The sequence below is a fragment of the Bidens hawaiensis genome, unplaced genomic scaffold (genome assembly GCF_021521415.1).
Source record: "Bidens hawaiensis isolate Kalapana, Puna unplaced genomic scaffold, B.hawaiensis_p1.1 tig00017168_1, whole genome shotgun sequence".
NCBI lineage: Eukaryota > Viridiplantae > Streptophyta > Magnoliopsida > Asterales > Asteraceae > Bidens > Bidens hawaiensis.
Window position 1 is genome coordinate 9093 of NW_027492600.1, and position 25755 is coordinate 34847.

Here is a 25755-nt window from a genome sequence, read left to right on the forward strand (position 1 = left end):
CTACTTATCTCTATTTGTGCTGAAGAACCCAAAGCAACCGTAAGCGCCATTATGACCTTTAGACGATGTTTGCCATCCTTCAGTTTTTATGATTTCTTCCAACTCGATGACCACATCCTTCATTTCGGGTCTCTTCTTCGGATCTGTGTCCCAACACCGTTCTATTAATTGAGCTAGCGATCTTGGACAATTAATGGGTATGCTCGGCCTCATTTCCTGTAATTACAATAAGACATTAGTTTATTTCATTATCAAATTCTACACAAGACATGAATGGTACCAAAGTTAATATACATACATTGTAAATATCTGCTGGGATGTTGTCTAAATCATATGTGTACGCCATGTCGCAACAATATATCTCCCATAAGCATATCCCAAAGCTATACATATCACATTTATGTCCATAGGGTTTTCTGCTTACAACCTATAAAAAATCACCACACATATTTATATACGAGTAGTCACTAATATATAAAGGTTTGAGTAAAATGTAAGATGTAAGGCTATGGAAAAAAAATCATACCTCAGGAGCCATATAACCTCGAGTCCCGATTTCACCACTCATGAAGAATAAGTCTAGTGGCTCGTAAACCGACTCCCCAAAATCAGCGAGTTTCATGTTCTTTTGATTGTCGACGAGTATATTTTCCGGCTTCACATCACGTTGAATTATTTTCTTTGAGTGAAGGTAACTCAACCTAAAATCAATTGAAATGAAGATGTTCATTAGTGTTTCATTCATGAAAATTTAAGTTAAAGATTTAAGAATTAATGTGCAAATTACATACCCTTTTGCAATATCAAGGGCAAACAGAATAACGGCTTTCATGGGCAGCTTCTTGTTATGGTTCTTACACAAGTAAGATCTTAGTGAGCCTCCTTTTACAAACTCGGATACAATGCAAAAGTTACTTTCGGTTTTGCATTTCTGGTTCTTGTAGCCTGAATTTTTCACGAACATGGTCGTTCCAATCATCTAAATATTACATATTGATTAGATGATAAGTAATCATTTAGTTGTATATGTGCATGCTAGTAGGGGTCTTAATCGGGTTAACCTGTTCATGTTTTGGGTTAATCAGGCCGGGTAGTCCGGTTTTGTTAATAAAAAAAACTAATTACCGCGTCCCAACCCTGTTAAGGTTCAGGTTTGTCGGGTTTGGATTAATCGGGGCTGTTTGTTGCTTTGCGGGATACTCTATATTTTTAAGGGAATATATAGTGATTGCGAATGTTCAGATCATGCTTTCCCACCAATAATATATGTAAATATTTTACCTGAGTAAAACACACATACTTCTTAAATGTTATGATTTTTCAACTTGAAAACAATTCACTATTTTATGTTGTTTTTCCAGGCTTTCTTTATAACCTATCTGGAGCCAGTCAAGTTTTGGGAATTCATATCACTTATATTTGTTGGCCTTGGCTAAGAAATGTATTCATTTTGTTGTTACAACTAGCAACCAATGTTTCAACAAAAATTTTATTAAAATTTGCATATGGAATTTCGACATGCATTATATCTTACCTAAACACATGTTATAAGTTTCATGTTCTAAGTTTATATACAAAATAAATAAAGAGAAGCATACACACAGAAGTGGCAATGGTACTGATGTGTAATTTATAGATGCAATGCACACATGTAGGTTGGGATTCTTAATTAAGTTTAACTATTAACAGTATTAGCCGGAAACCTGTTTTTTTTTTAAAAAAAAAAACAAACCTGAAACCCGACCTAATATTAATTCGGGTTAGCCCGAATAACCCAATTGACACTTTTTGACCCTATCTAACCCGACACTAATTAGCATATTTGGGTTTGTGTCGGGTCGGGTTAATTGGGTTTGGGCAGTTTGAAAACCCTACATGCAAATATAGGTTTCATAATTATGATATATCATGCATATAGAACGTAAGAGATCATACACACCTTAGTCACATTAGGATGATCAAGATTTTGCCATAAACAAGCTTCTTTCACAAAGTCATTCTTCATGCACTCCATTAAGGCTTCTGTAACCCGCGTGTTGCCGAAATCAAGAATTTTCGCTAAAAGAACAAAAAAAAAACAATCAAAACCTTAAAAATACATAACATAAAATTTACAATAATATATATAACAAATACGTACCTGCCACTATTTGACCATCGTATGAACCCTTGTGAACCACGCCGAAAGACCCACGACCGATAGCTTTGCCAAGAACAAGTTTAAGAGGATCGATAGTTTCTTCCATGATCGCGTGAATGAAGAAGTAGAAGTAGTTTAATGAGCGTACGTTGTAATCTAATCAAGAACTGAAGTGAGGGTTTAAATTATAAGCTAAGTACATATATATACATAAAATCAGTAAATCACCATGCATATCTAGTTTATCGCCTAAATTTGGGGTATCTTGGATTTGATTTTATTTCTTTTATTTTGACGTGTCACGTGTAGTCCAATCCAAATTTTAGTTTTAGTTTTAAACTTTTAATCTAGTCCGACTAAAGGGCTATTATTTAATTTTAATTTTGAATCGACAATGAATTAATTATTAAGTAATAATTAACATATAAGTATATAATCTCAATGCTTAATAACTACTAACTTTCACTACTTTAAAAAACTTGGGTCATAAAAAAAGAAGAGTGTAATTCGATTTTGCATACAAATGGTTATATTACATAAATTGATTCCGGTTTATGAGAGTGAAACCAAATTCTATATATAGTACGTTATAATTCATATTAGTAATAAAAAAACTTTTTAAAGCTGTTTAAATTTAAAGTGGTTATATACCACAAGAACTTGGAAAACGCTCCAAATAATATGTCTCACAAAGCGCTATAAATAAAACTCATTTAAAACAGCTAAGAATGAACCGTTATAAATAGTTACTATTTGAAGAAGCGTGGATCGACTTACTTATATACGATCAACGTTCCTCGGGTATGAGTGTGCTGTATCACCGATGGTTTTCCGGAATATGAGTTCTTCCACCTACAAAATGAGCAGCACCGTGAACTTACCCCTCAGAAAGGGACAGAGGGGTCCTCTTAGGGGTAACCCTCCGGTGTGAGAATAAGATATTGTAGGAGAAGATGATAAGAATGTGAAAGTGAGTAAGGACTTAGAATATATTTTCTTGCTTACCCCCCACTGTGGAGGTGGTGTGGTATTTATAGTATTAGGGTTTCCAATGATTGGGCTCAGACCCAATTAGGGCCTTTTTGGCCTCCTCCTATTGCTTCGCGCCACGTGTCCCTAGGACACCTGGTGCTTTTTCATTGATTATTCTCTGACCAAGGTATTTCACCTGACCCATGTGCAATCACGTGGTAGCACATGGGCTTTGCTGAGTTGTCCACCCTTCATTGGCAGCTGTCAACATCAGCATATTCTTTATTCCTTAAAGGATACCTTCTGGAAGGTTGTCTGATGAGCACAATCATGGTTGTCCTTATCCTGATTTGGATAAGGACGTGGTTGATTGTGTGCATGTGTGATATGCGCCTATCCTGGGGATGCGCGAGGTTTTCTCTTTATTCTCACGCGCAGATGTTTCATGCGCAGATGTGATATGCGTGGGCATGTGATGCGTGAGCATATGTGATATGCGCCACGTGCATAGGTTTTGGCTTTGCGTTTTCATGACATCCTGATTTCAAGCCTCTTGTCTATATCTTGTGGGTTGACTTGCCCCGCTCGATGTTAAGGCGGGTGCATACCTGCACTATTTAAAGTGATTTGAATAAAATGACATATCTTTTTACAATGGTTAACTTAACCACCTTTTTGAAACACAACTTTTACTACGGTCACTAAGAATTGTTGAAGTTTCATAACTATTAAGGGGGTTCAAATTAAGGTGGAGCCTAAAACTGAATCTGAGGTTGAGCCTTCTAGAGGTAATCCTGGTATTACAGAAAATTCCTAGTTATGCAAGAGATAGGACAAGAAGAAACATTATACCTCCTTTTGAGGTATAGGGATATTGACGAGATATCGGTAGTGGCTTTTATCGTGGCTGCAGAAAATGAAAGTGAACGTGAATCTATGACATATGAAAAACCCTTTAGCTCAGTTAATACAGTTAAGTGGTGTCAAGCCATGGATGAAGAAATGGAATCACTTCAAAAGAATTATACTTGGGAATTGTTAGATAAGCCTAAAGATCAGAAGCTGGTATCTTGTAAATGAATCTACAAGTTAAAAGTGTATAAGTTGAGGAAAGTCTTAGGTATCAAGCAAGATTGGTGGCCAAAGATTTCACTCAAAGAGCTGGGATTGACTACAATGAGATCATTAATGTTGGAGTTTGATATGAAAGAATTTGGTGAGGCTAGAAAGATTTTAGGTATGGATGAGACAAAAGTCTAAGGCAATTGAAGCTTTCTCATAGTTCATATTTGAAAAAGGTGTTCCATAATTATGGTATAGGAGGCTACAATCTTGTAAAAACTTCAATGGTAGCTCATTTTAAGCTTTCAAGTCATGACGATTGTCCTAAGACATTTTGAGGAGAAAGTTGATTAGATGGAAAATGTTTCTGATGCTAAGAGCATTTACAGCAGCTCCTCTATAATTATGAAAAAGAAATCTCTAAATTTTTTAGAGAGTTGTAAGTGGTTGTGAGTGGAGAAGAGAGAAAATTTTAAAGAGATGAGTAAATTTGGAGGAACGTTATTCACCCTCTGTTTATTTTCTAATATATGTGATAGTGGTTGTGAATGGAGGATAGAAAAAAGATAATGATAAAGATGCAAAAAAGTATTATTTAATTGTATATGAGAGAGAAAATGTAATGATTTATAGTGTAATTATAGAGATAGAAATAGAAAAACTGTCGAGAATGCTCTAATGCAGTTGGGAGCGTAGGGGCTGTTTGGCAAGTGCTAAACCATTAAGAAGTCTGAATGACTAAGAGGCTCTGAGCCAGTAAATGCTGAACCAGTAAGTGTTGTTTGGTTGGGCCTCTGAATGGCTTTGCAGAATGGCTATTTTACCCCTCTGAAATAGTCAGAGCGCATAATATTTATATTAAATAACCAAACTTTCATTATAACCAACCAAAATACATCCTAAAATAAACTTCAATTATAATCAACCCAAATACATGTTAAACAAACTTTTATAATAATCAACCCAAATACATCTTAAAAATAGTTCAACATAACACTAACACAAACAATTTAACAACACACCCATAAGTAGGCAAAACTCCTAAACATCAAACACGACTTAAGCTATATACGGACAAACATAACACCCATTTTATTACAACTAAAAACATAAGTCGTCTCAATAATTACACGCCTTTATGTTTCCTTGTCTCTTAACCTCTTTTCTTGTTAACCTGCATTAAATCATCATTGACACCAAAATTAGCTAGTTTATTGATTCTAAGATTTTAATCATAAACAAAAGGGCTAATTGTATATAAAAAAAGACAATCATTAATTTTGGTTGAATATCTATATTAGCTTTGATCAATTACTTCACCAACCTCAAACCTTTTGCATTGTTACACCACATAATAAAAAACAAAATATTCACTACAAACTCAGAGCCTACGGCCATCACTACAAATTTTGGTTAAATTTCTATATTAAAGAGGCTCAACACATACTGTCATCATACAAACTCATAAATTAAAACAAAATATTCAAGTCATAAACAACAAACACTAAAAGATAAACTGCCCAACTCTGACCGAACTTGAGTATATATAAAAATTGACCTAGCAATATATAAATGTCTTTGTAATTTATGAAATTGACTTGGCAGTTAAACAACATGAGCATATTGGCATGTGAAATTTTCTAATTTAAGTAGTTGAATAGAGCATAATTCTCAAGCAACTAAATTTGGATGTCATATGTCAATATCAGCATAAGGATTGAGCTACATACATCATGAAGTCTGGGGTTTAAATTTGTAGCCTCGCCTACTTTCTTTGGACAATCTATCTTTTTATTGTAATTGATAACATCATTTCAATTCATTGCAGTTGGCTTGTTAATTATATTTTTGAACCAACACTTTCACTTTTCAATTATAAGTGTTCATGGTTCGATGCAATCACTAATCGTTTCTCCCCTGACATGTTCGAAGATGCTATGGAAGAAATTGCTTCAATAGCTCATACTGATGAGCTGAATGAATGCTGTAATAAGTTCAATAGACTGCTTAATAAGGTGAGTATCACAGAGTCACAGGCTGCTAGTCTATTTCTCAAAGGATTAAAGGAAGAGGTGAAAGGACCGGTGAAGTTGTTCAAACCTAGAACTCTTCACGAGGCGTATAGGCTGGCAAGGACGCAAAACGTCAACAACGCTAGATTGCGGTTGACACAGAGTTCCTATAATTCTAAGGGATCTACGTTTTACTCCCGGAGTTATAACGAACCGGCTAAGGTATTGCCTCCTACTAATGCACATAAACTGCCTCTCTTACCTGCTCCACCTGTTAGGAAAGCATTACCAGCTCTTGCTCCACTTAGTTCTGTTAATATTAATCCAAAACGACTATCTAGTAAGGAACTAGAATTAAAGAGGTCTAAGGGAGAATGCTTCTGGTGTACTGAGAAGTTTGTGCCTGGTCATAAGTGTGCTAGAAACCAATTATATTTGATTGAAGTGGATGATGAAGGATTTATGGCAGATGAGTTACAAGAAGAACATGAACCTGTAATTTCAATTAATGCCCTTCTTGGATTACACTCTTACTCTACCATGAAGGTACAGGGTAGTGTTGGGACTAGACGCTTGTATATTCTAATAGACTCTGGTTCCACTCACAACTTTGTGGATATTAGAGTGGCTAAAAAATTACAGTGTGTAGTAAAGGATGTTAAGCCTTTGACTATTAGTGTGGCTGATGGTAAGCAAATGGTCTGCAGTCAAGTTTTCTCTCACTTCCAATGGTGTATGAATGGTAAGTGGTTCACAGCTGAGGTATTCCTTATTCCTTTGCAAAATTATGATATGATTTTAGAAGTACAATGGCTGATGCATTTGAATGACATTTTATGGAATTTTAAGAATATGATTATGAGTTTTACCATAGACGGAACCGTTTGTGAATTAAAGGGGGTAGAGAATAATAAGGTTTCAGTTTGTTCTTTAGAGAAGATGGATACTCTTTTGCAGAAACAATCTTGTGTAATGTCATCTCAGTTGTTTAGTTTACAACTAGCTGCAATTGATAATGAGAGTCACTATGAATCTCAGATTCTTCATAGTGAAACTATTGTTTCACTACAGCAATTGTTGCAGGAGTATGATGATGTTTTTCAAACTCCTAAGACTTTGCCACCCCCTAGAGTTTTTGACCATAAGATTTTTTTAAAGGAGGGTAGTGAACCTATCAATCAAAAACCTTACAGATACCCAATGGTTCAAAAGGATATTATTGAAAAAATGACCAGAGAGTTGATGGAATCAGGGATAATTCGGGAAAGTTGCAGTGATTTTGCTGCACCAGTTGTGTTAGTAAAGAAAAAAATGGACAGTGGAGGATGTGTATGGATTACAGAAAACTTAATGATGCAACCATCAAAAATAAATTTCCTATACCTTTAATAGAGGAGTTATTGGATGAATTGGGTCAAGCTACAGTGTTTTCTAAGTTGGACTTGAGGTCCGACTATCATCAGGTTAGGATGTGCCCGAGTGATATTCCTAAAACAGCCTTTAGAACTCACGAGGGGCACTATGAATTTTTAGTGATGCCCTTTGGGCTTACCAATGCACCAGCTACCTTCCAGGCCCTTATGAACCATGTGTTTAAGCCACTACTCAGGAAGTGCGTGTTAGTGTTTTTTGATGACATTCTTGTGTATAGTAAGAACCAGCAACAACACTTAACAGATCTGCAAATGGTGTTCACATTATTAAGGGATCATCAATTGTATGTTAAACAGTCTAAGTGCACATTTGGTGGTTCAGCTGTAAAGTATTTGGGCCACATAATTTCTAGTGAGGGAGTAAGCATTGATCCAGTTATAATTGAAGCCGTAAAAAATTGGCCATTTCCTACCACTCTCAAGCAACTAAGAGGGTTTTTAGGCTTAGCGTGGTATTATAGGCGCTTCATTCGTTCATTTGGTGTTATAGCAAAGCCTTTATCAGTTTTATTGAAAAAGGATGCATTTGGCTGGAATCCTCAAGCACAGCATGCATTTGAATCTCTCAAACTAGCTTTATCTTCAGCTCCTGTGTTAGCCTTCCAGATCATACTAAATCATTCGTCATTGAAACAGATGCTTCAGCAATGGGTTTGGGGGCCGTGTTGATGCAAGAAACACATCCTATTGCTTTCATTAGCAAGGCGTTATCTCCTAAGCAGCCAACTCTTCAGTTTATGAGAAGGAGCTGTTAGCCATATTGATGGCTGTCAAACAGTGGCATTATTATCTAATCATTGCCAAGTTTACTATTCGAACGGATCAACAAAGTTTGAAATATTTGTTAGGACAAAAAGTTACCACACCTTTGCAACACACGTGGTTAGCTAAACTGATGGGCTATGATTATGTTATTGAATATAAGCAGGGCAATAGTAATGTGGCTGCAGATGCTTTGTCCAGGGTATCTGGTATATCTCTGTTCACACTAACAGTCTCTTCGTTTGAACCTTCTTTGATGGTAAGGATCCAAGAGAGTTGGGGCAAAGATCCTGAAGTTGCTGCAATCTGGCAGCAATTACAAGAAGGGCAGCTGACAGGTCATTTTAAGTGGAATGGAACGTTGTTAACCTGGAAAGATAGGGTGGTGGTAGGGAATTTTGGCACCTTAAGGGACGATGTAGTGACATTATGCCATGGTTCTCCAATGGGTGGCCATTCAGGCATTCATGCTACAAAACAAAGAATAAAAAGTATGTTTTATTGGAAAGGTATTTCTAAATCTGTAAGGAATATTCTTAGGAGTTGTGATGTGAGTAAAAGAGCAAAGGGAGAGAATGTGGCTACTCCTGGTCTTTTGCAGCCTCTGCCCGTCCCTAAGTCTATTTTTTCTGATATCTCTATGGATTTCATTGGGGGGCTACCAAAAGCTATGGGAAAAGACACTATTTTTGTGGTGGTAGATAGGTTAACAAAGTATAGTCATTTCATTTCTCTTTGCCACCCATTTTCAGCAGCCATAGTAGCACAAGCTTTCCTTGATAATGTGTATAAACATCATGGTTGCCAGGTTACCATAGTGTCGGATCGAGATAGTATTTTCTTGAGCAGTTTCTGGAAAGAATTTATGGTTCTACAGGGGGTTGACTTGACTATGTCTACTGCTTTTCATCCTCAAACCGACGATCAAACTGAGGTAGTGAATCGTTGTTTAGAAGGGTATTTGAGGTGCATGGTCATGGAGAGACCTCATACTTGGGTAAAATGGTTGCCTTTAGCCCAATGGTGGTATAATACTTCTTATCACACTTCAATTTCTATGACTCCTTATGAGGCATTATATGGATTGGTTCCGCCTTTCCATGTTCCTTATGTTGCTAAGGATGCTATTGTGACTGAGGTGGATTTGTTTACGAGGGATAGAGAATCAACTATTCAAGTGCTCAGGTCTTCTCTTTTGAAAGCTCAGAATCGAATGAAGCAACAAGCTAATAAGAGACATTCTGAAAGAGTTTTTGCAGTAGGTTCTTGGGTTTATCTCAGGTTGCAACCTTATATGCAAAATACTTTGCGTATGGTGAAGCATTCTAAATTGGCACCGAAGTATTTTGGACCTTTTTTGATTTTGGAAAAAATAGGGGCTGTTGCTTATCGTTTGGATCTTCCAGATGATGTTTTGATTCATGCTACTTTTCATGTTTCACTGTTAAAAGCTGCTAACGGGCCTCCTTCTAAGGTGATCCCAATTCCTAAGGACTCCCGTTTCTGTTTGCAACCGTTAGCTATCCTTGACAGGAAGTTGGTAAAGCGAGGTCACCGAGCTGCTATGAAGATCCTTGTTCAATGGCAAAATCAAACTGTACAGGATGCAACATGGGAGTTCCTGGATGACTTGAAGTTGAGATTTCCTGAGTTTGAATACCTTTCTTGAGGGCAAGAAAGCTATGGGGAAGGCTTTGTTATGTAATGAATGTTTTTAGTCATTTTCTGTTTTCATAAGGACTTGATTGTTATTTCTGTAACTTCAAGAGCCATTGTGTCATTGTTCAATTGTTGCTTTTCGTTTACGTTTTATAGCTGTAACAGAATTTGGGAAGGTTATGAAAAAATAGAAAATTCTCTCTCTCTCTCTCTCTCTCTCTCTCAAGTTTCTCTTATTTTTCCCTCTCTTGGTTGTACACGCATCATGAGAGTAAAAGAAGCGTTGTATTAGGTTAGGGTTAATTTGGTCTCATTCTCATTCAGCGATGTTTTGTATCTGAGCGAATAAAAGATGAATGGAGCCATTAAGAGGAGGTCTTTTACTCAGCAAAACACCATGAACTAAACAATTCAGACACTCAGACATCTTCCAAACAGTCCCTTAATGTACTTTATGGCCTGCATTAGACTTGACATTGGTTATGATGTCAACATTGTGAGCAGGTATTTAATTTGCTAATCTAGGTAAAAATCATTGGGAATGTGTAAGTGGATTCTTAGATATTTGAGTGGTAAAAATCATAATTAATTCCTTCATACATTGGTTACTTCACTCATACATGACAAAGCTCATGCGTAGTTGTAGTTCAAAAACATTAGAGGGGTTGGTTGTTATTTCTTATAGACGTTATAAGCGAGTGCTTAAACTTTAGCTAAAAGTGACTAGATAAAAAACATGAGACTACTTGTGCCTTGTTCAAACTTGAGGTTGTTGCTTGCTCGTTAAGTTCAATTGGGAATTGGGGTTTATATAAATCGCGAGTGCTTAAATTTTCAATTTCCTTTGTGATCGTTATCAATAAAGCACTTTCAATTTCTTTGTTTATTTCGATTTTTTAAGCTAACATGTTTCATGCAAAAATTCGTCTCACATGGTTCTCTATAATCAACTGTGGAAGCTTCAAAATTTTTTATGTAGATCTTCAACACTAAATAAGTAAATGAAAATAAGATACAATTTTCATCCTTTTTTAGTACAAAAAAATAAACGAAACATTACACAATGTCAATCAGCTTGCTTTGAAACAAGATAATTTGCCACCAAATTAACCCCTTGATTTGGATCTTGATTAACATCAATCTTGCTCACTTCACCTGTAACAAATCACCATATCATAAGTAAAAACAACATGGATATATAAACACAATCAAACTATTGTGATAACATACCTTCTTGTTTTTCACTTTTATCTCCTGGCTCTTCCATACCCATCGCTACACAATTTACACACACCACACTTTCTCCTTCTTATGAAATGTTGCTTGAAAAAAGAAACAAATTTCAAATTCTAGAAAAGGTTTAATAATTCAAACTCTGACCATTAATAAAACTATATAATGCATTAATAACTCGTATGGGGCAATGTCACTTCTAAATTTGCTTACATATTCGTCCATAGGGCAAATCGGATATGTAATTATTGAAATAATTGTTGGAGACTCAAATGGTGGATATGCAAGCATGATAACTTATATGATGTTCTATATCTCCATGAATCTAGGAATTTTTGCTTGCATTGTCTTATTTGGTCTACGTACCGGAACTGTTCGAGATTATGCAGGATTATACACGAAAGATCCTTTTTTGGCTCTCTCTTTTGCCCTCTGTCTCTTATCCCTCGAAGGTCTTCCTCCACTAGCAGGTTTTTTCGGAAAACTCTATTTATATTAAATAATTGAAAGGGATGTTTAAAAATGTTATGTAATTATGTTGGGCTTAGAAGAAGCCCAAACACAATTATTCCTACATAGAGATTCTGGAAGGAGGACACCCACACCCACCTTTCTTCTTCTTTTTCACAGTACCTTCAAATCCAAAACACACTTACATCATCTGCAAATCTAAAACACAGCAAGTATACGTTTTTTTTTCTACTTCTTTCACATATTTTACTGGGTTCATCTGTAGAAAATGAATGGGTTCGCTCGTTAATTTGATACTATAGGTTATATACAAAACCGAAAAAAGACTGGGTTCGGACGAACCCGGTGACCATGTTGTACCTCCGCCACTGACGAGGCTAACAATGCTATGTTTTACTTAGTTATTAAACACATCCCCATGAATTATATGTATGGAGCAAGCTTGCGTATGGTAATTGTTTCTTCACATATTAATCATTTAAACGAATTAGGATTCATTGGTAATTTAGGCGACTTGTTAGCTTTTTCATGCACATAAGGTTGGTCATTATGTTGTTTATTTAAATATAAAGATAGTATGTTTAAAGTTAATTTATAAACATTTATATAATTTAATTAGAAAGATATTATTAGGGCTTAAAAATTCATACACAACGTGAAACAAAACACGAATTTAACATGAAAATAATCAAGTTGAAGCCTAAACCACCAGATAAATGCATTGCGTTTATGTTGATCTATAGTAAGATATATATAATTTCGAAGTTCAACCCACTAACCCGTTTAGTGGTTTACAACCCATTTAACTCGCTTGCAACTTAATTACTATTTGCCTGCAACATTTGTGGCCCATTTAATCCGTTTTCAACCCGTTTAATCCGTTCACAACATTTGTGCCAGATAACAATTCTTACCAAAAGGCATGTGGCCTAACGATATCAAGACCTATAAGAAAGGTGGCATCATAATAGTTGAGAGTTGAGGTTCCATGATAAACAAAATTATAGCAGAGTTTGCAACTTTGCATCATGGAACCTCATCAAGTGTGAGCTCACAACACAAGTACCCGTCAAACTCAAACTCGCAGCATAAAAGACCATAAACCACATATATGACACCCGCTACTAAAATAAAAGCTTGTCCATTGATAAGAAACAAGTGTTAGGATAGTTTAACCTCATTTATAGTCTTCCAAATAAGACTATTCAAAAAGCTCACATCTCAAAATTAGGGGCTAGTTTGATAAAAGCTCAAATAAAACTGGCTAAAAAAACTTGATTTGAAATAACCTAAGCTAAGTTAAATCATTTATATAACCACACTAAAATCGACCCAAGCTCGGCTCGAATCATGGCTCGGCTCGGCTCACTAACTTAATCTTAGGCTCGTTTAACTTTAAAATCAAGCTCGAGCAAAGATGAGCCGCCTCTTTTAATTTCAAACTCAAGCTCAAAACCAACCACCCAAGCTCAACTCGGGCTTGACTCATGGACAACCATACAAATAAGACTGTTCAAAAAGCTCAGAATCGACTCGTGGACAGCCGTACTTAAATCAATTGAGATCAGAATCGAGTACCGAGTAACATTACGCATCAATTAAGATCTAGTATTACACTATTAGAATCTATTAGTTAAGTTGTGCAACCGATAAATCATTCAACAACCAGAAACCTAATCCTATGATATAAAATCATATCAAGCAAAATTAAAGCAAACATAAACTAACAATTCAGAAAGCAAATTGATATAAAACAAAACAAAATCCAATCCAAAATATTAAAAGTAAAGTAGTAAACTAACATTAATAATCAGTCTTTAAACAACTCAAAACCCCAAAACAAATAAACCAAAACCTGACAAACAATCCAACCAACCGGTTTCCTCCTCAGAACCGGAGTTTAGAAAAAAACCACCGGTTCTTCCCACTCTTAAACCGGTCCTCAAACCGCTTCTTCGTCTCCTTACACGCACTCACCTTCTTATCCCGTGACTGCAACGCATCAACCGAAACCACATCCTTCAAATCCACATCAAGCGTATACCTCGTCGGCATAATATGATTATAATTCACGAGCTTAATAAACGCCTTGACGCGTGACTTCTTCGCAGTCTTCTTTGCAGAGTCCTTACGGATCACCTTCTTCGGGTACTTGGAGATTCCGGCGACGAGGCAGTGGCCGTACGGACGGTCACGTGTTCCGTCATCGAATTGCTTCACGATGACGGCTTTACGGCCGGCGAAACGGCCGTTGAGGACGACTACTGCCTTGTTAGGTTTTAGGAACTTCACCATTTCTGGTTGTTAGGGTCAGGGTTTGGTCTGCCGCCGCCGGGGTTGTGATTTAGCGAAGTGGTGTTAGGGTATGGATGAGTGGGTTTATAGAGTGTAGTTGTGGTGGACTGGTGGTGGGTATGGTGTTAGGCCCAATAGGCTAGTTAGCCCATTATCCGTTTCATTTGATTTTTTTTTTTAAATTTAACGTTCAACGAATCCTCCAAGTGAATTACTGACTAAATACACTCCTCTTTTAATCCGGAAAAAAACTTCACCTAAGGCCAACGCCCGTGAACACTCGCCCGAATGAACGGTAATTCGGTGAGATAAAACTCATTTAGTTCAAGGAGTCTAACTAATGAAAGTCATATACTCGCCTAGTCGTACATCTGAAACTAAAACTTTTTAATTAGGGTTATTGGATTTAAATACTTTCAACTTTCTCTTGTTGGTTGGAGACACTCTTAGCTATCGAAATGTATGCTATCGCTCCTAGCTTTCTCCTTATTTTTTTTCTGGCACTACTAAGCCATTCCAGAAAATGACGCATCGTCAAAAAATATTGCATCATCATAACTCACCTTTAATTTAGAAAAGGCGTTAATAGTAAACTCTTGAAATGTTCATGACTAGCTTGACAAAAGTCTACTGGTAATTCAACTCGGTTGATTTGACCTAAGGTTACAGGTTCTTGTAAACTTTCAAGTAGAAAGTATAGTTGTTGGTTTGGTTATGTATATTCGAATCCTTGAATTTTTGTTAGCTTATAATTTGATTTGTACAACCATGACATCATGGGCGGATCTAGAGTGGGTTCACCGGATTCACGGGAACCCACTGAGTTTCGAATTTTTAGTAGAACGTCCATATAAAAAGACTGGAGTTAACCCACATATAAAATATAGAGTGAACTATTACACAAATTAAACTAATGCTCTAGTGGTTAAATCTTTACTTTATAGTTGGAGATACCTGGGTTTGATTCTCTCTTGCTATATGCTCTTTAATATATTTTATTCAAAACATATTTAGGGTTATATACATTAACTACAAGATTCAAGCAAAGGCTAAGCCATGTACCGTCAAGTATTGTTGCGCATGCCTCCATGTTAGCTTTCCAGTGCTGTGTAATTGTGCTAATGCATTGTTTTTTTAAAAATATTTAAGACTAAATTCTTGGTTTAATAATTTATTTGCCGATGCATATGCTTCATATATGTATCTAGATGTGGCCTAATTAAACAAATATGGTTGTTCTAAGTGTAAAGGTGTATGCAATTGTAGCATTTGCATTTATGTTTATGAAACTTTATCTATTTATAACTTGTGAAATTAAGATGAAATTTAAGCGTAGTTTTAACCGTAGGAAAAAACGCGATCATTAGCCCACTCGTATAGTTACACCAATGACAAAGGCATGCGGATTATCCATTGTTTTTTAATGGAGTCATTTTTTTTATTACTGTATCGTATTTTTATTATGTGATTAACTTTACCTGACCCAAACCATTGAATTAACCCGAAAATTTTTATGCCCGATCCTATGAATTCGGAGCACCTAAAAACAGTGAACCCACTAGAAAAAAATCCTGGATCCGTCACTGCATGACATAAACAATAGAAGAAATAAATTACACAAGTCACGAGATTTCTCAAGTTGAATACGCTACTCCTCTCTACTCCTCTTCTAAATCGAAATAAAAGTTGCAAATCAAACTTGTATTATTATAAGACTTTCTCCAAGGCTCTTGAAATTCCTCAGTCCGTGATGATGTGAAGTTTGCCCAACTTTTCAGGCACATTATAGTATGATTGATTATAATATATGCTCGAGTGGAAGGGCCTCTCTTTTTTGGTTCTTATGCATTTTTCGTTAACTATTTCCTTTTTTTTTAATATTAACTTCATTGTCATGCAATAGATCATATGTAATTTATTTAATTTACAATTCAATTCTTTACAATCAGTTCTTTACCAACAAACATCTTTAAAGATTTTGACTTTACAATCAATTCTTTATCAACCGTCTTATTTTCACCATCTTATTTAAAACTTCATTTACTTTAGAAGTAATTGTTTACCAACTTTTTTATTCGATACAAAATAACCATTTATTCGTTGAATACACAAAGAAAAAAAATATATACACCAAGTTTCATCATATTCGCCAAATTTACATATCACTCTCACCACTCACCATACAAAGAAATGAATCAAACCAAAACTTAAACTATACCCAGTTGTTGAATCAAGGTATTGTAGATGAAACCCCAAACATATCACTTCCAAACTTCGGATTTCCACATACACAACTAAACCAACCAATAATGTCGGTTTTCAACGGTTCCATCAAGTTTCTGGATGGTTGCAACAGGCTTCACAACAACAAATGATGTTCCAACAACTTCAACAACAAATGATGTTCCATCAGTTTCAACAACAATGCCAACAACACCATATTCTTGCTATGTCAAGCACCGAAACATCATCAGTGGAGCCCATTATCTTTAGTGTTAAAGCTACTCCATCAACCCAAAAGAAAACAAAAGGTAAGGGAAAAAAACCCACAAAAAATGTGGAATCGCCTTCTGTCTTCTGAAGTGAGATGCAAGAAGTGGACTTTGAAAGAAGAGATTGTGTTTGCCAAGGCTTACGTGCAAGTTTTTGAACACGAGGACAATCTACCAAGTTACAATCATATAAAAAATATTAAATAATTATTGTATTGTTTAAACCGTTATGCTTTTCTTTTAAGGACTAGAACTACGTAGCAGTAACACAACATAATATTTTTTACTTTTTAGTTAAACCACAAGCGATCTAAACCCAAGCTCGAAACTTGTAATAATTTAAATAAATAATACCCCAATTTAGGGGGGTGTTTAGCCTAGCTTTTTTAACAAGGCTTATAGCTTTTTTAGTTTTTTTTTTTACAAAATAAGCTTAGTTTGGTGTTTGGTTTAGCTTTTTAAGCTTATGCTTATAAGCTTTTTAAGCAAATTTGAAGATGGTTTTTTAGCTTATTTGAAGAAACTTAATTGTGTAAGGGTGTAAGTTACTCATTTGCCCTCAAATTGTGATAAATTAATAATTATTGAAGTAACTTATTACTCTAACAAACTAAAAATTGATGGATTTAACAACTTATTATTAACTTGTAGAATATAAGCTAATCAAAACACTTAAAAATAACTTATTAAATAATCTATAATATATATAAACGAAACCCCTAAAATCTTATGTATCGCGATGTGGTCGCTCCCCCCTTTTATAGAAGCCACCAGATTGCTTGATTTTTAAATGGAGGCATCTCATTTATTTAACCCAAATTCATGGGTATGAATCTTACCAAAATCAGATAGCTCTTAAATGAGTTATAACGTCTCATTAAATTAAAAATTATCTTACCAATTATTTGATATGAAAATCCTATAAAATAGGGATATACTAAAATTTAATATCCAATTTAAAAAGAAAAATATATTATTTATAATTAATAAATAATTTTATAGTAAAAAGCATAAGCGGGTCATGGGTCACCAAATCTAGATAGCTTTTAAACGGGTTATAACATATCATTTATTTATGAAACTCTTTCATTATCGAACCCTAAGTATATTATTAACGTTACAATAAAGAAAATTAAAATTCAAAAAATAAATATTAAAAAACAAAAAAGGTAAAACAACCATTCTCTCAAGCCATCAGATTGCTTTATTTGTAAATGAAGGTTTTCACGCATTTGACCCGAATTCACGGGTAAAGGTCTCACCAAACCTAGATAGCTCTTAAACGGGTTATAACATCTCATTATATTAAAAATTAATCTCATAAAATATTTGATATGAAAATCCTATAAAATAGGGATATACTAAAAATTAATATTCTATTTTATTAAAAAAAGATACTATTTATAATTAAGAAACAATTTAATAATAAAGAAAATAAACGGGTAATGGATATCATCAAACCCTGATAGCTTTTAAACCGGATTATAATGTATTATTTATTTTTGAAACCATTTATCATCAAACCTTAAATATATTAATTATTAACTTTCTTACAATAAATAAAATTAAAATCCAAATATATATATATATATATATAAATAAATTAAAAATAAATAATGTGAACAACCCTGTAATACGGGAATAAAATCTAGCAGATAATAAACTAGTCTAAAATATAAAAAAAATATAAAGCAGGGCGAACAGCCCACCCCCTTAAGCAGCAAAATCTTTGAGCATTATTGATAAGTCCGTGTTCACTCCTCCCAGACCTATATAGGGTTTAATAGAAGAAAGAAGATGATACCTACACACACCAACAGTAACAGTAGGAACGCTGCTGATTCAACTCACCACCGACTACTCGAAGCCGTCAAGACTGCTCTAATTAACATATTCGTCTCCCCATACGCCACTGTCCGTAATCTCACCTTCATCTGTATGTGTTTTTGTTAAACTACATATACGTATATATATAATAAAATAATATCATTTCATGTGATTTTGGTTGGTTGTTAAGGTGTGTGAATTGTATTGCGGAAGAGTACCGGATGAAGACCGCTGGGACGAAGCTCAAATCGGCCACTTCATTGGAATTGGTAACTTCAATATAACTATTATATTATTAACCTTTAAGATGCTTTCATAAAATGGTACAACTCGTTTACCCAGTAATTTCATATAAATGCAATTTCAACTCAAAAAATAAACCAAATGTACATAAAACCATAATAAAATATAATCCAAAAGCTGATCCATAACAAAAAAAAAAATACAAACACACTTTTCTTGCAAACAAAATTCGTTTTAAAATAAAAATATGCAATAGGATTATGACATCGTTTACTGGTTTACTCATTTCAATTTTATATGCTAGGTTGAAAGTCATTTTTAAAATATGGGATGCAAAAGATACCAAAAATCTGTTGGGCTCAAAACCGGTATGTTCAGAAAAACCAGCGGTTCAATGCTTTAGAAAACCGCCCAAAAATACCGGGCTCTACATACCGTTTGCATGATCGGAATCCGGTATAACCGTTTCAACCGGCCGGTATAAACCGGGTTTTAAGACACTGGTTTTAATAATTGATGCTGAATTCATACGTGTTTCACTCGTTCGTTTTAGAAACTTGAGATTGGGTCTGTAGTTGAATTCATCCTTTAGAGCATCTTTAATGTATCTAAAGGCTCAGTATTTTCAACTGTAGCTAAGCTAAGCTTGTTGCAGGTGTTAAGGTGTAAAGCTACCAGATATCTTCTTCTGCATTTTTTTGTTAACTTGCACCACAGTTTTGAGTTTTAAAATTACATTTTTTTTGGTTTCTGATTCATTAGCACCACTGATGTCTGGACTCTGATTTCTTTTGGTTTCATTTCGTTCTTTTGTTCACCCTTTAACCTTTTGTCCGTCTACATATTCTAATTCCAATTTTGGAATAGCTGTACCATCGTTAGACTCTTTTTTTGATGCTTTAGTTGCTACCGGAACAACACTAGATCTTGCACCGCTACTACCACCTGCTGTTATGAACATCGAGTCAGACCCTTTAAGAACATTGCCAGTGCGTTTCTTGATTTCTTTTAAGTAGTTTCCCAAAAAGTGCATTTGCACTCGTACCAAGTTCACAACCCAACAACTCTTTTGTTGGGGTTTGTGCAGCGGATTGCAGAAGTCTTTTGAGAGTCTGTGTTTATAGCATCAAAAGCAACGATCTCTTAATCTGTTGGGGTGTTTTTGACTTTTGTAAGGGGCTGCTGAATATTGGAAGCAGGGTGTTTTGGGTTTGAATTTAGATTGTTTTAACTTGAGAGCAGATTCTTGCAATTACACAAGGAAATAAGCTTGATGAAGATTTTAAGCCTAGGTTTAAACACCTTCATAATTTAAAATCCTCACCATAGTCTTTCAGGACATGCTATAAAGCTTCTCCTCTCTGATGGATGTGCTAGATTGGGACACCTGCGTTGAGATTTGAGATAGGAGATCACACATCTTAGAAGTTGAATTAGTATTCTGTGAAATCTGAACATGTTTCTGTTGATTACTGCATTCAGTTTTATCCCAAATACCTTTTTAGTCTTTTACAACATCTATGAACCTTACCTCTATTTCCTTAAGCTCTGAACAAGTTGATGAAGAATATAATGCATCCTTGTCTTGCTTCCTTGTCATTCTTTGTATGATTACGATTTGAATAATCCCTGGAGCTGTAAGATACTCTCGTGCACACACACACACACACACACACACACTTCTAGGAATAGAGAAAGAGAGACCGAAAGTCAGTTATTTTCTCATTACTTCTTGATGGATAACATAGTATTACAAAGAGTACAGCCTAACAATCTATTGACTAATTGATGGCACTGTACATGAGGGTTGGTTAATTTTATTGAAATGCAAGAGCCCCACAGTCCACACGATCCTCATTTCCAGCTCAGACAGTCTTCCATATACTCTTTAGTTAGGATCACATAATAGTTTTGTATATGTTGACACAGACAACGAAGTTGTTGTTTCTAAATGAAGCAATAGTCAACTTCTCTTGAACAGTTTTAATTCTTTCTAGGTGGCGTAGTTCTGTAATGGACACATTTGTGAATAAACTATCTCATGAAACTATGAAATTTTTCTACTTGATTGCATTGCTCACATTTTTCTTTGTTGACATCTACCTTCTTGTTTTTTTCTTACAATTTCTCTTTGTTAGAGGATTTGGAGTGATCTGGTACATTTGAAGAAGTTAATTTCTTTGCTTTATGTCTGACAATATTAGTGGGATCTTTATGTTGGCAGATGAAGCATCATCCGGAGTTAGAGAAGTTCGAGAAGCATGGGAAAGTCAACGCAAGACTTACACTTCTGACTTTTATGAGCTTGACCCCTGCATTGTAAGTCGTTTAAAGTTTTCATAGTTTATTATATAAATTCAAACGTCTTTCATAAATGTGTGGTTTTGAGAAAATGTTACACTCAGAACTTTATCTAATTGCATTGTATATAACTATATATGTATCTACCTGCATATTTTTAGCTCATTTAAGTATTTCTGACCATGCATCTTATTCACTTATTATTCAGGAAAACTTGGAAGCAAATTTAGGGGACAAGGGAAATACAGCTGATATAGTTTGTTGCATGCAACATTTGCAGGTCTGACTTCATTGTTTGTGCTAATAATAATATCAATTATCTCTCATATAATCAGCAACAATGTTAACTTAATGTTCTACTGCAGTTCTGGTTTTAAACTGAGGAGAAAGTACGAAGACTTCTGCAAAATGTATCATCTTTATTGAAACCTGGAGGTTATCTTATGGGCATTACTCTGGACTCGTCTACTATATGGTATGCTACAATATTTTTTATATCAGGTTAAATAACTGGTAGCCTTTATTGGGCATTAATATGTGCTGCTGAATGAAATTGCAGGGCAAAGTATCAGAAAAATGTTGAAGCATATCACAACCGGAGTGGTGGTATGAAGGCAAATGTTGTTCCTAATTGCATTCGAACTGAAAACTATATGATCACTTTTGAAGTTGAAGAAGAGAAGTACAACAAAACATCCACCCGTCATAATTTTTTTTAATATTAAATTAAGACTATCTGAATTTATCTTTTATTGTATGGTAAATTACAGGTTTCCGTTTTTTGGGAAAAAGTACCAGCTGAAGTTTGCAAATGACGCCTCTGCTGAAACACATTGCTTGGTACATTTTCCAAGCTTGATCAGGTTGGGATTTTGACTTTTAAGTTACGATTCATTGTAGTTTTTGCAATTTAATGCTTATAGCATGTTTCCAGGTTGGCCAGAGAAGCGGGACTTGAATATGTGGAGATACAAAATTTGCTGGAATTTTATGACGATAACAGGTGTGTAATTAATAATTATCTTATATGTTTTTCTGAAATATCGTGTTCGATGACGTGCTCTGTTTATAAAGGTTGATGGCTTCTCATTTTTCTTTGTGATATCAGAGCACAGTTTTCTGGGATGCTTCTAGAAGCCGGTCATGGTCTTGTGGACCCCAGAGGGAGGCTGTTACCAAAATTCTATGATGTACTAGGTTGCGTGTCTGCTTCATTCTTTTCGGTTTTCACCTTACAAAAGTTCTCCAGAATTGCTTACATGAATCAAATGAAAATATTCTTTCTTTTTTTGTTTTTGTTTTTTTTTTGCAGGCTTGTATACTACATTCATATTTCAAAAGCCCGATCCCGACGTGGCCCCTCCGCTTATGACCCCATTATTGCATGAAGGGACCCAAATCATCGATGAGGCAGGTTTTAATTAGCATATGATGATTGATGTACACACTAATTTTAGTTGTTTTTACATATAATGCTCTTACGTGTTTGAGTCCCATTAGTACGATCCACATTTCACAGCCTTTTAAGCGATATTTGTACCGTTTTCTTGTTTTTTAAAACAGTCAATAAAAAATGATCAACGGCAGGTTTGCATCTTTTTTTACTGACACTTGATATTTCTACTGACTTGTTGAATTTTAACTCTTGCATATAGTATATTAACAGCAACGAATGTAATTTACTTATTCATTCGTCACTAGATTCACAATGCTTTATTTAATCTAATGTTTGTAGTTCCGTTAATTTGTTACTCTAATTGCTAAGTGGCTTATTCAATTCTCATCAACCAAAACAAATGTATTGAAAGTATTATATTTCTCAAATACGGCCTTTATTTTGTATAATCAATTTATTAATGATATGAAAACAAATATTATTACAACAGTAATGTGTATTTGTTGAATGATTTAGGGGGTTGTATCGGTATATGCTTCAGAATTCAGATATCGAGTTTGGTATGTTTTAACCTGTAATCCTGTGTGTTATACTTTTTGATTGACCCTTGAATTGAATCTGCAGAGGGAGTGGCAAGCTAGCACATGGAGGGATGAAGACAAAACTGGACCATTGCATAGTGATTCAACTTTCTGCATCGGGAAAATAACTGAACAAAAAGGGATTTTAGGTCCGGGACCCCCAGACTTACGTTTCTCAGAAGCTGTCTAATCTATAACCTTCCTTGCGCTTTCTGGTACTCAACCAATGTAGCCGTTTTACGTCTTTTAACTGCATTTTAAACCTTGTGTTCTGTTTTGGGTCCACTCAATGTATAATAATAATTATTATCTAGAGCTGTTAGTTGTAACTTGTAACGCGTTGTTATTGATAAATTATCGAACCCTTTGAAGCTTAAGATTGTGTGTTATCGATTGTTACTGTTAGCGGACAGTCGTTTTGCGTTTAATGTACAAGAAAATATACACTTAAAAGGATTACCGAATGCGCATCCAATGGAAGGTCTGTTAAACAATTTCTTGTTAACAGAAACCATGAAGACATAATAGTATCTGCTCGTCCAACTTTGAACACTTTGCAGAGGGGACCGGTTAAGGAATGATAATCAGTTTTAGTTTTTGATAACTTATTAATCCACGAGCTAACTTTCACTGTGGTTCCGAATAGCTTTTCTATATTGATGAAATTGAATACTAAAAGTCCTACAATATAGAGAGAATATGCATTTAAATTAGATCAACGTTAGAAGCTGCAAGTTACAAATGGAAAGATTTCCAATACAATGTAACATGTCTTATATAAGGACAAGAGGTGCGGTCACTCAAGGTACCACAATCTTCATAAATTCTATAATGTTATGTCATTTATATCATATACTACCCTAAAACCACTTAAACAATCGGCAACACTCCATCTCAACTATCCTTTTTTTTTTCTTTTTTAAATAAAATCATATATAAAATAGAAACCATTCCATTAAAACTTAAAAATAAATATTACACTAAAATATGATTACAAAAAAAAAATAACAAAAAACACACATACGAAGAGGTTAAATCCGTGTCCTCTACTGGTTCCTCTCGTGCTCGAACCCCCCCCCCCCCCCCCCCCGGGATATAGATGATTTTTTGGTTGATTGATTCTTTAAATTCTCCATGAAGATTGATGATTGTGGTTGAAGATTGGTATAGAATTTGTAGAAATGTGTATGTAAAATGGTAAATGGCGAAGATTAAATAGGAAAAAAAGTTTTTTATTTTAATTACCAAAGCCCAACGATCAAAACTATAGGTGATCAAATCGGGTTGGTCAAAGGAACCGGAACCGGTTCAGAACCGGTTCCATTAGTCAACATCACTGTTTAAACCGGTTCCATGGTCGAACCGGTTAGGGAACCGAACCGGTTCCCCAACCCTCGGACCCGGAACCGGTGGAACCGGTTCTGACCGGTTCCTAAACCGGTTCTTACACTGTAACCGGTTCCAACCGGTTACAGTGTAAAATATTATTTTTTTTTTCGTTTTTCGTTTCCGCTGCTTGTGTAGGTGATGATTTGTGTTCTTCTGATTTCTGAAGAGGCTCATGCTACTTTTGTTGTTCACCCACAGAGCAATGGTAAACAACATATTGAACTTAATGCTATGAGTGTCAGCGTGTTTGAATTGATTAGTCTGTATCGTGTATCGTGTAATGGTGAACTTAAATCTGTATCATGTTACATTTGTTGAGTTTGCTATGTATTATAGTCTTTTGGCTTACGCAAGTCAAATGCTGAATTATAATCAAGAGCGGTGTTATACGATTCGTATTTGTATAACATGTTAAATAAAAAAAACAATTAACATAAAATTCATTATATTTACTTTAAGAAGTTCAAAAAAAAAGGTTACATGATTTAAAATATTCAAAAACAAACTAACAAAACATTAAACTTATAAATATAAAGTTGTGACATATTATTTCTAGAAAAGCCTTCTTGTTCGTCGTAATTATTGAGTGGCGACTTATTCATCAGAATTACTTGTAGAAACGCCTTCTTGTTCGTCGTGCACTCGAACATCAAGTGGTGTTTCGTCTTCCAGAGTGGTTACGTGTTGAACACGATCGATTGAGTCTAAGTGATCCTTCAAGCAAATGCACATCTCCACCGACTCCGAATTCAGTCTTGTTCTTCTCACCGATATTACCCTGCCACTAAGAGAAAAAGCAGATTCCGAAGCTACCGTAGAAGCTTGGGCGGTTAGTAAATCACGGGCCATGGTGGCAAGAATCGGAAACTCGGTTTCCTTTACCTTCCACCAAGCCAAAACATCAAAAGTGCCATATTCCTCTTCAGATAAACCGGTAGAGAAATCATATGCACTATACCTTCCTAGTTCGCTTGAAGGGGTGTTACCCCTTTGTTTTTTAGCCGTTACGTTGCGAACGGTGTTCATAAGGCTAATCATGGGGTCTCGTACTCTAGTAGCACTTGAACTTGATGAAGACCCCCCCGGCGTAGGCATGTGTATGTTTGACCCATATTTATTTATATAAAAGTCATACATAAATTTAAAATTCAAGTTAAAATCATTTTGTGCCTCTGTTGAAAAGTTTGGGTCAACTTCATGCATATCTAAGGCTGAAAAAATTTCGTCTATCACACATTCAACCCCCGTAACATTTAACATTGGGTTTAAAGCGGCGGCGCAAGTAAAAATCGGTGGCAATTCAAGAAAGTATTTTTTTAATTTAAACTTCATTGGTAATATGATGTTTGAAAACATTGGACTTTTATTTTCAAATTCTTTAAGATTGTTAACGATTAAAAATAACTCCGAAAGAACCAAGGGACTTGTCGGATAATACGTTCCCGATAGTTTCGTAGTTGATGTTTAAAAACTTCAAGAAAAGTCGA

The 25755-nt window shown here is 35.2% G+C and overlaps 3 protein-coding genes and 1 pseudogene across 4 annotated transcripts; 2 read left to right on the plus strand and 2 right to left on the minus strand.

The window, feature by feature from the left end:
* Positions 1 to 2246, minus strand: LOC143553363 (serine/threonine-protein kinase 52-like). Its single transcript, XM_077043381.1, has 6 exons — positions 2141 to 2246; positions 1940 to 2058; positions 792 to 979; positions 527 to 701; positions 299 to 427; positions 1 to 216 (listed from the first exon to the last, which is right to left on the minus strand). The coding sequence occupies exons 1-6, from the start codon at positions 2244 to 2246 to the stop codon at positions 1 to 3; spliced, it is 933 nt and encodes a 310-aa protein (XP_076899496.1).
* Positions 2247 to 3931: 1685 nt separating this feature from the next.
* On the plus strand, positions 3932 to 8288 carry LOC143553364 (uncharacterized). The gene is made up of 3 exons (XM_077043382.1): positions 3932 to 4149; positions 6003 to 7481; positions 7529 to 8288. The coding sequence occupies exons 1-3, from the start codon at positions 3932 to 3934 to the stop codon at positions 8286 to 8288; spliced, it is 2457 nt and encodes an 818-aa protein (XP_076899497.1).
* Positions 8289 to 13631: 5343 nt separating this feature from the next.
* LOC143553343 (large ribosomal subunit protein eL27-like) lies at positions 13632 to 14039 on the minus strand. Its single transcript, XM_077043365.1, has one exon. The coding sequence runs from the start codon at positions 14037 to 14039 to the stop codon at positions 13632 to 13634; it is 408 nt and encodes a 135-aa protein (XP_076899480.1).
* Positions 14040 to 18328: 4289 nt separating this feature from the next.
* On the plus strand, positions 18329 to 23087 carry LOC143553366 (mRNA cap guanine-N(7) methyltransferase 2-like; annotated as a pseudogene). Its single transcript, XR_013138823.1, has 11 exons — positions 18329 to 18445; positions 18549 to 18627; positions 20826 to 20920; positions 21111 to 21182; positions 21268 to 21377; positions 21462 to 21584; positions 21673 to 21765; positions 21837 to 21905; positions 22011 to 22099; positions 22215 to 22312; positions 22923 to 23087. The product of XR_013138823.1 is annotated as an mRNA cap guanine-N(7) methyltransferase 2-like (transcript).
* Positions 23088 to 25755: the final 2668 nt, after the last annotated feature.